Source organism: Cygnus olor, chromosome Z (assembly GCF_009769625.2).
Source record: "Cygnus olor isolate bCygOlo1 chromosome Z, bCygOlo1.pri.v2, whole genome shotgun sequence".
In the NCBI taxonomy this organism is placed as follows: domain Eukaryota; kingdom Metazoa; phylum Chordata; class Aves; order Anseriformes; family Anatidae; genus Cygnus; species Cygnus olor.
Window position 1 is genome coordinate 49,530,313 of NC_049198.1, and position 16,546 is coordinate 49,546,858.

At 39.7% G+C, this 16,546-nt stretch overlaps 1 protein-coding gene across 5 annotated transcripts in view; it reads left to right on the forward strand.

Moving 5' to 3' along the window:
- The window catches only part of ZNF462 (zinc finger protein 462), a 73,124-nt gene that overhangs the window by 39,382 nt on the left and 17,196 nt on the right, over window positions 1-16,546 (forward strand). For all 5 annotated transcript variants that reach the window (XM_040541109.1, XM_040541111.1, XM_040541113.1 and 2 more), the window contains one exon: window positions 16,054-16,318. In XM_040541109.1, coding sequence (XP_040397043.1) covers window positions 16,054-16,318 — 265 coding nt within the window. The remainder of the gene's footprint in view (window positions 1-16,053; window positions 16,319-16,546) is intronic.

Sequence of the window (16,546 nt, forward strand, 5' to 3'; positions counted from 1 at the left end):
TTCAGAAAACAGCAGAAAGGAATTTAAAGAAAAAAATAATTGGCATAGAAATACTTAGCTGAAGAAAAAGAGAGAAGTGAATAATATTTTTGTGGTTAAGCAAGTCACTTCTGGGGTCAGAATCAGAATCTTATCAAACGATTTTGACCAGCTGCTCTCAGACTGCCTTTTGTAAAAGGGTTGTCTGGAACAGTATGATGAAGACTTACTAACTGAGTTTTTATTTTTGCTAATGCTAGCTTAAGCTAATCCAACAAGCAGAGTACATCTTGTGATGGTATTCTGCTTTTTAATTGCTAAAAAAAATAATCTGCTGCTGACTTTCAAGAAGTAGAGAATAATTTTTAGTGGCTGTCCTAGTCTTTACTGTGTATTAGCAATCTTTTAATAGTACTAGTGGTGTTGAGACATACAGAAGGACAGTATCTGAATTTGGGAAAAATGGTACACTTACACCTTTTTTGTTTATTCCATAGCTCAAAGTCATGATTAGTGAAGTTAAAAATTTTAAGTGCAGAAGTCAAAAATTCAAGTACAGAATATAATTTTATAATCTTTAATATAAATTCTTCCTAAAGTAAATAAAAGGAGATGAGTCTGTTAACAAAAACACCTTATGAGGTTGACTCTGTTACCTAGATTTGTATTGCATCCAGAGACCAAGGCAGAATTTGTCCCAATTAGCTTGATCATCTTTAAACAGGGTTAGTGGTTAAGTCACTTTGACGATAATAGAAGCCACCCACTGGGGAGCTAGTTGTATGAGTACAGGTGTTATAATTATAGTGTTAACATTTCCAGCATTGTTTGAGGAAGGAATAACATGCTTTAATTATTTTTTTTTCATTAGGAAGTTGGCTGTAGATCAAGGTAATGGCAGAGGCTCTTATGACTTCATTTATTTTTGTTTTTTAAAAGGGAATAAAACAAGCTCTATGTGACCTAGGCCTACAAGTTGCAGGTGATACATAAAGCTACATAAAAGACTTGTCCCAGTAATCGGAAATGCATGTCTATGTGAGAGGCTCTGTTGTGTCCAGTTGGAACCAATAAGAAGAGGGGCTTGTACAAGGTGTAGTTGGACTTTGGTTGTGTTGCTGTGTATAAATAACCTACACATGGGCTCTGATCAAGTTAATCCACTTGGGATACAAAATTGAATTAGGCATGGGGTGAGTGACTGTCAAAATGCTGCCTCACATTGTTATGGACTTGTTTTGTAGCCTGGTAGGCATGCAGCAGACAGTATAATTGAAATGGCTGCAGAAAAGGTTTGTTTTTGTCTTTGGATGAATATCATAGTTGGAAGAAGAAAGGTAGCTGGATGGTTTGTGGAGATTTGAGGGTGTAGCAGAATTCCTCTTGTCCATTGCTGAGCATTATAAAAATGAAGAAAAGGAGAAAGGGCACCAAAATTGTAATAGCAGAGTGCATGTCTGAATAGAACTGTTCTGGGACAAGAGCTTGGTGGAACTTCTGCTAATGCTTTTTTTTTTTTTCCTGTAGAAATTGTTCCCTGAGGGGCCTTTCTTAGAACATTTCTTTTGTTCTGCTAGATTGACCCATTCATTAAAAGTTGCAAATATATTTGAATTTGTGTGACTCAGTTCTATGTGGGTAGCAGCAAGCGTACCTGAAGTGTTCAACTGTATATCCTGGATACGTTTTGGGTGCTTGATGTACTTTTTGCGAAAGTGAAGTTAAAGCAGGGTAGGTACTGAAAGGTTGAGGCAGGCCATCCCCGACAACTACATTGTCCTTAGAAAGCATAACAGCCACTTTAATGCTTGTATGCTTCTCTCAGGGCAGTAGTGTAAGAAGGTGTTTGCATCCGTCTCAGTAGTGAGTCAGCAGTGAAGACTTTCTTACAGTCATCGGTGTTTTTTTTTTTTAAATGGTGTTTTTTGTACCCTACTTGCATGTTGTGTGATTTTTGGATATGTAAGGAACCTGTTTTTATTGTATCCTAATCTAGCTAGATGTAAAACAGTTCTTTTTTTTTTTTTTTTTTCAAATAAAAAGAGACACAAAAGATCAACAAGTGTTGATCACCTCTGCAACTTTTCTCTGTTTTGCATAACATAATGGCATCGAATGGTTTGTGGTGTCCAACTCTTCTTGAAATGATAAGATTGCTGTTGTGGTAAATTGTTCTTTCGCTCCTGATAATTTACAAGTATTTTTTCTCTTGCAAAAATAGAAATAGTGGTGTTCTGACTATTTGCTTCTGTGTGGTTGTTCATTTTTCTTACTTATTTGCCCTTTACACTGATTTAGCAGTTACACTGTGGCTTAACGGTTTTGCTGTCTTATACAGTAAAAATTAAAATTGCGTATGGAAAGGTTGCAAACTGTTAGGAAGAGTATTGGGTGAATTCCCTAACAAGATTTGTGTGTTCTTTCACAGTCCTTTTGAGAACCAGAACTTAAATTCATGTTACTCTCTGCCCAGAAGGATTGTGTGACTTTATTGGTGGTACTATCATGTTGTGGCAGTATGTGTCAAAGATAAGGGTTTCCAGCACTACAGTGTGCAGAGTCAGCTCTGTTGACTTGAGTGTGGGGCAATGGAATCCCAGGGTCTGCGTGCTCAAGTCATAATATTAAAAGACCACTGTCACTTTCAGTAAGGAAGAGTTGAAAGCAAGTCAAACACAAAAATTGTGTGACTGAACACAAGAATACAGAGGAACAAGTATTACCTGCAATGTGATCATCAGCTAAGGAGAAAGCATACGTGGAGAGGCACTGCTTGTATAAGCACCGAGGTTATGCATGTTTGCTTGTATTTGAGAGCTGTGGAGGTGGCGCACTGCCTTCCTTGTATAAACTGGAGAAATCCATGAGTGTAGTCAATTGTCTTAAAGCCATAAAGCAAAATGACTCAAAAGATGGATAAATGATTTCACGTTATTACTTTACCCTTAAGCAGAAGCTTTTTGGGAATTTGTAAAATACTTGTTCTAAATTGCCCTGGCTAATACTGTTGCTTTTTTTTGAGTAGCTCTTTAAAAAACAACACAACAAAACCCTCTGGCCTAACTGTATTGTAGAGCAGAGTACTGCTCTATATTCATATGGCTAGCAGACTTGGAGCCTCGTAAATTTGTTTGTATCACGACTCTGTGCAGTAATTCAAAATAATAGTTTTTTAATTTTACTGATTAAGGCTATTGAATTGCAGGAATAACACAGTACTAAGTGCAAGTGATAAACTAAACAGATCTGGATTTGGCTTCCGATGTCTTCTCAGTCAAGCTGCCATTGCACAAGATTATTCCTTTTTAGTGGTAAGCAGCTCTTGAAATGTAGAAAGCAGCACATTTCATGTCTGCCCTTGAAGCTCAATAGTCACGCTTTTCACTATTATGCAAACCAAACAGTATCTATCATTAATAACAGCACACATCACAAAACACATGCAGAGTCAGAGTTAGAAGATTTTTTAAAATTTCCCAGTGCGTGCTATGTCAACATCTTCATTACATTTAATTAAATGGAACAGTGAATGCATTAAAAACTGCTAAGTGAAACACCCATTGCCCTGTTCCAGCTTTTTCTGAACTTTAGCCTTTGTCAGTGGAAAAGAACTTTGTCTCATCTAGAAACTGGAATTTAAATACACCTGCTTGCTTTGCTGGAGCTAAGTAGGGTACAAAACGGGTTGACTAAGTAGTGTCTCTGGGACTGTTGTTTAAGAACTGTAAATCCCTTCCTATTCCTGTACACTTTTTCAAAATATGTAATACATAATCAGGGTGTGTGTCTCCTATGCTGCCTGTCAGATGAAATCTTGAGGGGTGCAGAGGATCTTTAGCAGGTTTGCTAAACCAATTTCACGTACTGCCAGAATGAGAGGAAATCTGTGTGGAAGCAAGGAGACTTTTCAATAAAATTCTCTCAGCTGGTGCCAGTGACACAGGATTGTTACTGTGATCCATTAAGCCCTAGAACCACTCAGCTCCCTCTTCTGCTTTAGGGAGGAGGCATGTTTTACATATGCTTAGACATGCTACCCCTATTTTTTATTTTTATTTATTTATTTATTTTAATAATTTTCTTAGTTTGTAACAGACTGGTTTATTTCTATTCATAAAGTATGCATAGCAAAAAAAGCACTTCATGAGGTATGTTTTTCTAGCCTTCCAACCAGGGCAGAAGGACAATCCCTAAGAGCATCACTCTTCACCTTTCTTGCTGTTTCTGTCTCATTGCTATTGTGTCTTAGTGTTTTATGGCTACCACTTTTAGGGAAAACCAGGGAATGTCAGAATCCTGGAAGCCTCATCTTGGAGCAGAATAGGCTTTCTGTTGTATTTTAGGTTGGGATCTGTGTTGTTTGTTTGTTTATTTATTTTATTTGTTTGTTTGTTAAGGTGAGGGAGTTTGGACCCCACTCTTTTGAAGTATATGATAGCCTCTTCTTTGACTGTTTTTTGACTGGGCAGCCAGCCTGCGAGCAGTGACTACAGGGCAAATTTAGGCGATGATTTAATGCATAAAGTCTTTAATTGGAAGGTGAATTGGAAGAGTAGCATCCATGTTAAGGATGCAAGATGGTGGTCTGCATACTGCTGAACAGAAGGTGCCTCTGCTTTTGTAGTCAGGGTTCACAGGGATGTCTCCCTGTTCTGCCTGTTTTCTTGGCTTTGTGCCCTGTAGGAGTAGTACTGCATGCCCACCTTCCAAATCTCAAGTATAAAATTAATGCTTCTTCCTTGCAGCCCTTCCCCAGCCACATTCCTTCCCCAGCCATGTTCTTTGTTTCCCTAACCTAGAGCTAGTTGCTGCTTTCCCAAGACTTTGGCTTCCCAGAAGTGCTGTCAGTGGCCACACTGCTTGCCAATGCTTGTTAAAACTCTCAGGTACTTGTTGGTGTGTCTTTTTTCTTGTGGTCAGCATTAAACTAATTATCAGATGGGATCAGATGGGAACTTTTCTCCTGCATCAGATTGGCAAGGACTGGCAGAACAAGTGCAGGGCTTGTTCACCTCCAAGTTTACTGAACAAACTTCCCACTGTTACACGGCCCTAGGGCACTGATGATGCCCTTGTTCTCTGCAGCTCTCTTCCAATGGTGTATGGATTTTTGGCTTTTGGCCTTTTTCTGCAGCATTTTTAGAAAAGTTTTGTGGCCAGTGGAACAGAGGAAGATGTTTATTCCATCACTGGTTGTGCTCTGTGGGGGTGTCAACTTGCTGTTCATTGTGCTCCTTTCTGGTCCGGGGCTTTTTGTGCTTGAACTGAATGTGCAGAGGCAAAATTGAGATTCAACAGGATGGAGACAGGAACTTGGGCAGCTGGAAGAAAGATGTTGCTGCCAGTCTTTGTATGGATTTGGCCGGCCTGCTGTGATAGGGTTGATGTGATATTGAAAAACTTGCCCAGAGTGGAGAGAAGATAGAATAAGTTGTTAGGATGGATAGAGTAATAAAGGAAGAAACATCTCCTGGATTCCTTCCTGTTAGCCAGAAATAGACCTCACTGCAGCTACAGGAAAAAGAAAGAAGCATATGGAGATCCCTTTATTTATCTCTTGAGGTTTTTGCTCATTCTTGGTACCGGTTGTTATACTTAGGGTAGGAGACAAAATGGTGGTGAAACTTATACTGTTGTCCCTGGGATTTGTGAAAACTCTACAAAGTAAACAGGATGCTGTTGCTCTGAAGGGGTATGTGATACGTCTTGACCAATGCTGTGCAAGATAGTGTTTCTGCAGGCTATCATTTCTACATGTTAGTAGTCTTCATGTGTAAACTAACTGATATTCTCCCTGTTTCCTGAGACACCAGTTGCTTTCCATTGATCTAAAACCTGCTAGAGGGATTTGATGTTTGACAGAGAGGTAAAACTCCTTTGCTCATTTTAGATGTTTTGAAATGGGCATACGTTTTAGCATCAACATAGTTGGAGGCTGGAGGTTTGACATTTAAATAGCTGGGTTTATTTTTTCTTTAAGAAATGTTACTATGTTTCAGCTCCAATGTTTGAAAATGCTGCCTGCAGTGATCTGAGATGACTCAGATCTAAGGATAGAGATGAGGTCTTTCCATTGGCAGCAATAATAATGCCAAGGCGTATGCTTCAGGTCTCCTGAACAAATTACAAGCTGCTGAGCTCTATGATTATAATATGATTTTCTCTAGAATATTATTAGAATTACTGTTGGACTCAAAGATCCTTATAGGTCCCTTCCAACTAAAACTACTCTATTCTAACTACATGGTGTTAATTAAGATGTTTGCTTTGTGGAGAATTGAAGCATGAACCTGGTAGTACTTTGTCATAGGACTAAAACATTAAAACATAGAATGGATCATCAGCACCCATGTATTTTCACTGTAATAATAGGGCCAGTTTTAAAGCAGAATGCAAAAATATAGCACTTTATAGAGCTGAATTTCTTTTCCCTCTACATCTCAAGCTTAGAGACAAGTGAAGCATTTAGATGACAGCAGCATGTGTGTTTCTGTCTGTGTATTTGAATTAATGTTTATACTAAACCCAACATGTGTTGTTGAAGGGAAAGTCATGCCGTACAAACCTAATATCCTTTTATGACAAGGTTGCCTGCCTAGTGTACAAAGGTAAGGCAGTGGAAGTGTTGTTGTTGTTGTTGTTTTAATTTTAGTAAACTTTTGCTACTGTCTTGCACAGTATCATTCTGGACAAAATGTCCAGCATATAGCTAGACATGAACAAATACAAAGGGTGAACAATTGGCTGAAGGGTCTAACTCAAAGCACTAGGGTAAATGGGATAACAGCCAGTCACCAGGGCTGTTCCCTACAGCTCAATTTTAAGGGCCTGTTATCTTCAAGGTTTTTATCAATGACCTGGACACAGAAGTTGAGTGCACAATAAGTAAATTTGCAGATGATACCAAGTTAGGAGGAGCTGTTGACTCTCCTGAGGGTAGAAACGCCTTGCAGAGAGATCCTGATAGATTGCAGTGCTAGGCAATCACCAACCATATTAAATTTAACAAATGCAAATGCCATATTCTGCACCTGGGACGGGGCATCCTGGTTTATGTATAGGTTGGAGGGCAAGTGTTGGAGTGCAACCCTGCTGAGAGGGATGTGGGGGGGGGATTGTTGGTGGCAAGCTCAGTATGAGTAAACAATGTGCTGTGGCGGCCAAAAGGACCAACTGTATCTTGGGGTGCATTGAGCACGTCGTAGCTATCTGGTCAAAAGAAGTGATTGTCCTGCTTACTCTTCTCTGGTGCGGACTAACTTGATGTACTGTGAACAGTTTTGGGTGCCACAGTGTAAGAAGGACATAAAACTATCGGAGAATGTCCCAAGGAAGCTACAAAGATCGTGAAGGGTCTAGAGAGCAAGACATATGAGGAGCAGCTGAGGTCCCTGGGTTTGTTCAGCCCAGAGCAGAGCAGGCTGAGGAGAGGCCTCATGGCGGCCTGCAGCTTCCTCACGAGGGGAGTGGAGGCGCAGGCGCTGAGCTCTGCTCTCTGGGGACAGCCACAGGACCCAAGGGAATGACGTGGAGCTGGGACAGGGGAGGGTCAGGCTGGGTGTTAGGGAAAGGTTCTTTACCCAGAGGGTGGTCGGGCACTTGGACAGGCTCCCCAGGCAAGTGGTCATGGCCCAAACCTGTCAGTGTTTCAGAATCATTTCAACAATGTCCTTAGATGCTGTTTAACTTAGGTTGAACTGCGAGGAGTCGGGAGTTGGGCTTGGTGATCCTCATGATTCCCTTCCAACTGATGATATTTTGTGGTTCTGTGATAAAAGGGGCAGGGCAATAGAGAGGGAAACCTGAAATGATCCTGAAAAAAATACCTGATGAGTTGTCCTTAAAAATGAGAAGGAAATCACAAGGCTTGTTTGGTTACCTGTGCCTAAACAAAAATGAAACAAAACAAAACAACAACAAAACTTGATAAATTATTGCCCGAGTAAAGGGTCATTTCAGAAAAGAACTGTTTACCTGCAGGCAGATTGGTTAAATAAGCATCTTGCTAAAGCTATTTGTGTTCCTATATTCTGTAAGTGTAATTTCATTAGGAGATTGAATTTCGTTCAACAGAGTAAGGAACAGCTAGACAACTTTTTAGTTTATGCATGGTATGGAAATTGATAAGCACATGAATCCCGATGTTTGACATGTAGACAGAAGGCTTGTTTTTATCTAACACATTATATTCAGATACATTATTTTATTTTATCAATAACAAATTATAAGAATACAGGGTCAAAACATGACCGAGAGGTTGAACTATTCACTCAATATAGGTGGGTGGCAGCAGATTCTCGGTCTGCAATGTTCTTACATTAAAAGAAGCAGTGGGTAAACAGACATGGAAGAACATGAATGCAGCAGGGAAACACAATGCACACTGCATGGATCATCTCCCTATTGTAGGGGAAATGGCAACAGACAAAGCAACAGGTGGGGTTAAAACAGCATACTGACTTGGCACTGATGTTGCAACAATTGCAAGCAGTAGAGTAGCTACCAAAACAGCCCAAATTTTAAAGAGAGGATTGTGTACAGTGTAAAAACTAGTAAGTGACCAAATCACCTGAAGAACTGAAGGAAAATTAAACTGAGTTGAAGCCAAGTAAGAAACTGTGCTGTGGGAGAGGGATAGGTGAAAAGAAGGGATAGCTAGAAATTAAGTGTGAATATGATGGAGTGTTTCATGGACACCTTGAACAGATCCTTCCAAATCACAGCATTAGTAGAGCATGGTAAGGATTCAGGCAGTGTTCATGACCATGTTATGCTTTGCCTAAGGATGAATGGTCTTTAAAAGTCTTTAAAGATAATGTTGATAGGACCTGGTAGTGTTAGAAACGGGAGGACATGAAGCTCTTGAACTAGTCCCTCTCTTCTGAGGGAAGGAACATGGTCTAACATATTTCATTGATTGTGTTCATCCTCACTAGACCTTATATAATTCCTACTGCTTTTCTTTGCATCTTATCTTATCACTTTCTCCTTGATCTCAGTTGTGAAACTCCAAGATGCTTCACTAGACAGCAGTGTGGGTCTGTCGGTGTAAAGGAATTCATAAGATAAAATTATTTATTTTCTTCTTAGTAGATTCAATATCCCTTATATGTGATTTTGATATTAGCACAAGAAGCTGCATAGAATATATCCTGTCTCAACTCCATTCTGAGACAGGTATGCACATAAAAGACAATTCAAAGTCATAAAGAATCATAGAATGGGTTGGGTTGGAAGGGACCATAAGGATCATACAGTTCCAACCCCACTGCCATGGGCAGGGACACCTCCCACTACACCAGGTTGCTCAAAGCCCCATCCAGCCTGGCCTTGAACACTTTCAGGGATGGGGCATCCACAGTTTCTCTGGGCAACCTGTGCCAGTGCCTCACCACCCCCAGAGTATAAGAAGTTCTTCCTAATGTCTAACCTAAACCTAACCTCTTTTAGTTCAAAGCCATTACCCCTTGTCCTGTCACCACACCCCCTGACAAAGAGTTCTTCCCCAGCTTTCCCGTAGGCTCCCTTTAGGTACTGGAAGGCCTCTGTAAGGTCTGCACGGAGCCTTCTCTTCTCCAGGCTGAACAACCCCAACTCCCTCAGCCTGTCTTCATAGGAAGCTGCTCCAGACCTTTCATCATCTTTGTGGCCTCTGCTGGACTCATTCTAATACATCCATGTCCTTCTTGTGCTGAGGGCCCCAGAGCTGAATGCACTCAATTCCACTGCCCACGTTACTGACAAAGATGTTACAAAGCACTGTTCTCAATACTGACCCCTGACCCCTGAGGAACACCACTTGTTACTGATCTCCACCTTCTGAATAAGCAAGACTGCGTAGCCCATGTATCCTTCTGGTTTCCTTCTTCTGAACCTTGGACAGATATGTAGTATCTTTCTCTTAAATGCAATAGCTAGTCCAAAGTTATCCAAAAGTGGCTTTTACAGATAGTGCTGAAATAAATTCCTCTAAGAAGGCTCTTTTTTTAAATTTATTTATTCATTTATTTAAAATCCTTTAAATAATTATTTAATTAAAAGGGTTTATTTTCTTTCCCGTGTGATTACTGTTTGGAGTGTGTGAATAAGGATACAAAGTTGATTTCCTTTCCATCTCATTCATAACATCCTAGCAATGTAAATGTTCTTTGGTAAAAATCAGAATTAAGTAAGAAGTAGGTTCATACTCTGTTTTTAAACTTGCAATGAAAAAAACGTATACACTGTGGTTCCTTAAGCATCTTCATGTATGTTTTGTTGCATCCCTCTGAATTTTATTCTGTTCTATCATCCTCTTCCCTCAGTTAATTTACTGCCAGAACATTTCACCCTCCCACATATTCTTCCTTCCAGGTCAGTGCTGCATGGCATAAAGTGAACAAATGTGTGTAGTCTTGACAGTCTTTGTATGACACTCTGCTTTGCCACCTTCCCACTTTTCAAGCTGTTGCCATTCATGACTATATGCTTTCCTGCCATTCGTTGAGCTAGTAATTTTGATTTCCATTGAATTTCAAAAGGGATTTTGTACCTAAATCTCATAAGCTCCACTGTTAGCCTTCATAGTACCACAGAATGGTTTAGGTTGGATGGGACCTTAAAGATTACTTCCTACTAAGCTTAGGTTGCCCAAAGCCCCATCCAGCCTGGCCTTGAACACTTCAGAGATCGGGCTTCCACAGCTTCTCTGGGCAACCTGCTCCAGTGCCTCACCACCCTTAGAGTAAAGAATTTCTTCCTAATCTAAATCTACCCTCTGTTAGTTTAAAACTGTTACCCCTTATCCTATCACTACACTCCCTGGTAAAGAGCTTTCCTGGAGGTTCCCTTTTGGTATTGGAAAGACACTGTAATGTTTATTTGGAGTCTTCTTATCTCTACTCTGAAGTTAGTAGCCATAACTTACTCATTTAAAATAATTATTCCTAGTAGTTCAATACTCTTTAATTTAAACATGCCTTTTTTTTTTTTTTTTTTTTTTTTAAACGTAGTATTGCATCTTGATTTGGTTTCACAAATGTGTTTCCATTTGTCTAGTGCTTTTCTTAGGTCCTTGGAATTTCTTTGGCCTTCTTCATAGAAATCTCTTTGTATGAATGAACTCAGAATAGATTAAATAGCATTCCAAATATTTTCCTTTTGGTCTCTTCGGGACTTTTTCTTACAGATCTGTAATGTCTTAGGCTTGTATTGGTATTATGTAACATTTTTCCCCATAGAGTTATTTTAGTTATTTATACATTCTATCTGAGTGTTCTTATCTCAGGAGCCAAACATTGCCTTCTGCAGTTTCATTTGTCTCACAGTTGCTGCTCTTTTTTGACTTTGGTTGATGCTCCCATATGGATTTACCAGGAAATCATGATGTCCTCATTTTTATCTGCCTCTGTCTTCTTCTGGTCATTCAGCTATTTGATTATTTGTAGATGGGCATGCAGTAAAGATACTTTTCAGTGTACTTGAACAGTTGCTTCTCTTGAACAACATTTCTCCCTCCATCCATGTCTCTGATTGTGCAAATGTAAATACTCGCATTAGATGTATCAAGTTCTGCTTACCCTGAAAGGATGAAGCAATGGTTTGATTTCTTTCCTTTAATAGATAATTTTCCTTCCATCTCTCACCTGATGCTCAGTGTTCATTGCTTAGACATTTCCAGGTGTTGCTCTGATCTGTTTTTCTTGTTTTTTTTTTAGGTGTCATGTTTTTGTCTGTTTTGTTTTTGTGTCCATGGTTATTGATAGTTCTGAAAATACCTACGAATGGCTAAAACATCATTTGACTTCCAAGCAAATTTATGTAACTGGATCAGAATCTTTATTTACTTTTTTCTTCTGAAAATATCTCAGTTTTCCTTCTTCAGGTGTCTGAAACATTTGCTATGTGCATGTAATATGCTGCACAGGATCCATGAAAACTGAATTTTCATTTTGCTTTTGTGGTGAGTTTTTGCTGTATATTCTTCGCCTGTGTATAGTCTCAAGGTACGCAGGTGTGTATCAAGTTGCATTTTCACCATTGCATTGCATTGTAGGGGAGACTGTGAATGCCTTTTTGGACAAGGTAGTGACTTTCAGTAGTTATGACATGTAGTTATGACTTCATGCCACTTTGTGTCTGCACTCTGGGTGAAGTTTTCAGAATGGCAAAATCACTTACCTGGCACTGAAGTGTTTTAGGCACTTCTGGACATGCTGTTTTTCTTCCCCCCTTGCGGAGCCACTGTGAGACTTTCTAATGCATTGTTACCAGAACATGGCAGTAATTTAGATATGGCTGTGTTGATGGGACACCATGAGGACAGTCTTTTCTTCTGCTTTCCTTTCAACTAGTCATTTTCTCATTTGGATATGAGAGTGTTGTTGTATATCAGGGGTGAATGCTGTGGTCTTTTAGATCCACAGGTGCTGGCATGGATTAAACTGCTTGCTAACCTTGTTATTCTTCCTGTGCAGGTAATCTGTAGGTAGAGATGTTAGTTTAAAGTTCTAGTCATAAGATTTGCAACATTGCCACTGTTGTTCTGTGTTCGACTGCATCAATTACCTTTAATTTTTGCCTCTTGGCATGACTATAGTTGTCCTTCTTTTACTTCAGAACATCCCATGCCATTAGCTTGCTTTTGGAGTTGCACAGTTAGGTCCTTATTTCACTTCGGATAAAATAATTTTTAAAAATGGTTTCTGTGTGTGCGTGTTTTAAAGTTACCAGGGCTAAGTATTCTGTCATCTATTTTCTTGTGGTACTTTGAGGCTGTTTTATGAAAAAGAAAACATCATTTTTTTGGTTAACATGTAATCAGTACTTCCTAGTGTTTGTTTTTTCTTCATTTTCTACCTCTGTATGTTTTCTTTTTTTACTTCTTCTTTTACATTACTTCATATAATTTTGTTAACTCTTCCCTTTGCTTATTTTAATGTCTTTCTTCTGTTTTCTGACTTTGATGTAGTCTTCTATGGCCACTTTACTTTTTCCACACATGTATGGCTGGACCATCTTTGTGCTTCTGACCAAGATTGTTAATGATCTCCTAGAGTGCTCCCAACCCTTTGAGCCATGGATGCAGGCAGGAAAAGGCTGAGGTGGAACTTACATTGTGTGTAGCCATTACTCAGATTTTGGGCAGTTTTGAGGGTAAAACTCTTCTCTCTTCTTCCTTCCTTCTTCACTCTTAACATCTGGGCATCTTGTTGTTGCAGCAACACAGGCAAAAGGTGTCCATCATTTTGGTGCACACCAGCTCAAGGCCTGAGTAAATGCAAAGGCTTGGTTAACACCTAAGTCAGCTTGGCACACGCAGAGGAGTTGGAACATCGGCCTGCTCTTCCAGCAGGAGTAGAGTAGGTGCACACATGAAAGTGCTTTGCCAGTTTGAGGCAGTGCTGTTTCTTAAAAATCACTGTACCATTGCTCATTGTCTGTGTCTTTTTGATTTTTTGATTTTTGATTTGTCTCACTAGTCCTTTCCTCAGCTGCTGTTTTGTTGTTGTTGTTTGTTTTTTGGTTTGTTTGTAGTTGTTGTTTTTAAATCCCAACTTCCAGCCCCCATCACCTGTTTCTTGCTCGCATTCCTATGTGTGCTGTGTGCTAAACGGCATGGTTGGAAACAACTCAAGGCAGTTTCCATCCTTCCACTACCTTCACTCATTTTGGAGCGTGCATGAGCAGTGTGTGGTTCAGTGCATACTGAAGTTCGTGGAAAACCTCACATGACTTTAGTTGGCTTTGAAGTTTATCCGAAGTGTTCCTGGTGGAGCTGGGTTGCACCTGCATGCTAGCATATCTGTATGGCAAGATGATTCTCAGAAACCAACAGAAGCCACATACACGTGTTAATGATGGGTATTTTTCTTCAGGAAGTGCTAAATCTTGCACTTCAGAAGGATAGTAAAATAATGAAAGCTTTTGGCAAGGCAAAAGGGGAAGAATATGCAGGCAGAGCTAGGAACATGTATGCTACCATTGTTTAAGACTCTCCATATGAGCTCTTCAGATTTTTTTTTCCCCTGTATCATAACTGTCTTAGTTGTAACAGAATGATCCACTAAAAATTATAAGATGACCAGTGTGAATATTTAAAGGTAGGATTTGGTTTTGGCTGTTCCTGATGACAAGGAAAGCTACCTTGTACACTTTTCTTCCTGTGGGAATAATCATGTAGCTATCTGCTCCTTCAGTTTTCATGTACTAGAATCCACAGCTGGAATAATAGACACCAGACATCTTTTTTAAACCTGCAGATTTCTTAGTGGTGGACATCACTAAGGTCTTGGCTGGGAATCTTCATGATGTGTTGTAAAATTTTGATGCCTCCTTTCTGAGGAAGGGAACGGTGAATTACTAACTAAACCTTAATCTAGTGGGGAGCCTGCTTCAAACAAAAGGGAAAAGAAAGACTTAACATCTGAATTGGTAGAGCTCACTGTGAGTCCTCCATGGTGAGGGAACCTGCTGTAGAATTGGTGAAAACAAGACTTGATAAATGCTGTATTGTAGTCCAGCCTCTGTTCATGAGACTTGGATAGGAAAAACAAAAAATATTTAATTTAACCAGAATCTTTCATGTCTCTGCTTTTGTCTTTGCTGTACACCTGGAGATGAAGCCAGGGGAGCCTGGAGACATTTATCTCAAACTTGTGTTTTGTCGGTGTGTTTGTTTTTTTGTTGTGTTGGTTTGGTTTTTTGTTTCTCAGGCACGTATAACCCCCTTTTGTAGTAATGAGAAAAGAGGGTGAGCATTTTACTCTTTTGAAGACAGGTGGAGAAGTCCCCATGCCGAGTGCTGTATAGGCCTGTTTGCCTTTTGTTTCTCCTTACTAATTGGTTAGAATGGATGGTATTAAGTTCCCGCAAGTATGTCTGTTAGAGAATTCCTGCATATCTAGCCTCAGGGAATTAAGCTTTGGAAAATGAAGTACCCATCAAAGCAGGAGTTGACTGGTACAGTTTGTATCCTGACTTCTTTGCTTTTCTTTTTCTCTCTTCCTTTTTTCCTTCTTCCAAAAAGCTTAAGAAAAGAGTCTTTTGTCTTCTTTTCATGAAAGTTACACTGAAATTCGTCTGTGCTTTATTCATCTGCTTTCATTTGTGCCATTCATGGGCAGCTGTGGGTTATACAGGACAAAGCAGATGAATTCCTAACCTCCACATATAAGCAGTGTGTCGGAAAAGGTTCAACACACACCCTGCCCCTTTTTGCAGGGTCCAAGTAAAGTATTACAGCTTTTGGTGTCAGTACTGGGATACCTCTGGACTGTGTTTTTCCACATGCCATTAAAATGGTGTGACAGAGTTTTGCTGGCTTGTAGAATGGAGGTGTCTGTACAGATTTATCTTTTTCTCAGTATAGCAAAGCTTAGTAACTTCTAAGGAAATGTGGTTTAGAAGTTTGCTTTACTGAAATTTATGAGTAAATATCTTTTTTCCATGATGACTTGATTCCAAACATCCTCAACTCAGAGTACTTGAATTTACCTTTTCTGAAGACCTCTTCAAATGTGACAAAGTAAAATTTCATCTTTTCACTACAGTTAACTTTCTGTGTGGGTTTCTCAAAAAATTCCATGAATGATTAGGGAAGAGTATCTATTTCTTTTTTCTTTACTATTTTTTCCCCCTATTACATAGGCAACTCACATGTATCCTATGCCAGATCTTCGTCTGGTGTGAATTGGCATAAAAAATTTCAGAGAACCTGGTCTGATTGATGCGCCAAATGCATAAGCGCTCAGCAGTATGATTAATATTGTTTACCTTCATAAATGAAAAATGTCTTAAGACTTCTTTTTAAACTACTTTTAACTTAAACCTGTTGCTACTTTTTTCCTCCCCAAATCAGATTTTAAAAAGCATAATTTATACTGATCAACTCTTATATTGTAGATTGCACATTAGGTATAGAATTGGTATACCTCTTCTTCTTAATCCCTTCAGAAAACTGTCAGCGGATTTAATAACTGACGTCTTTCCCCTGGTCAACCCCCTGTAAAAGCTGATAGGTGCTGGAGCAGGTCTTGAACGTTTTTAGGTTTGCTGATCCACACGGAATAACAGCTTCTCTCTGTTTCTCCACAGACTCCTCATACTCAGAGCCTCCTGATGTTCAACAGCAGTTGAACCACTATCAGTCTGCAGCTTTAGCCAGGAACAACAACAACGTCAGCCCAATCCCACTTTCAGGGAGTGCTGCAGGAATGGAAAAAACGGAAGCCATCCTTAACTGTGAATTTTGTGAATTCTCCTCGGGTTACATACAGAGCATTCGGCGTCATTACCGTGACAAGCATGGAGGGAAAAAACTCTTCAAGTGCAAAGATTGTTCCTTTTATACAGGCTTTAAGTAAGTACTGTGGAAAACAGATAAACTGAACTCACAAGGATTTTTTAGCACTTGAAAAGACTTCTGAGATCTTTGAGAGCTGGCTGTAGCTAACAGAAACATGGCCACTGCTGACCAGAGAGAGGAACATAGGAAATGCCATGCCAGATCACAGCAGCATCCATGTAATCCATTTTCCTCTCTCCTACAACAGCCGGTACCATCTGCTGCAGACGAAAGCACAGTGAG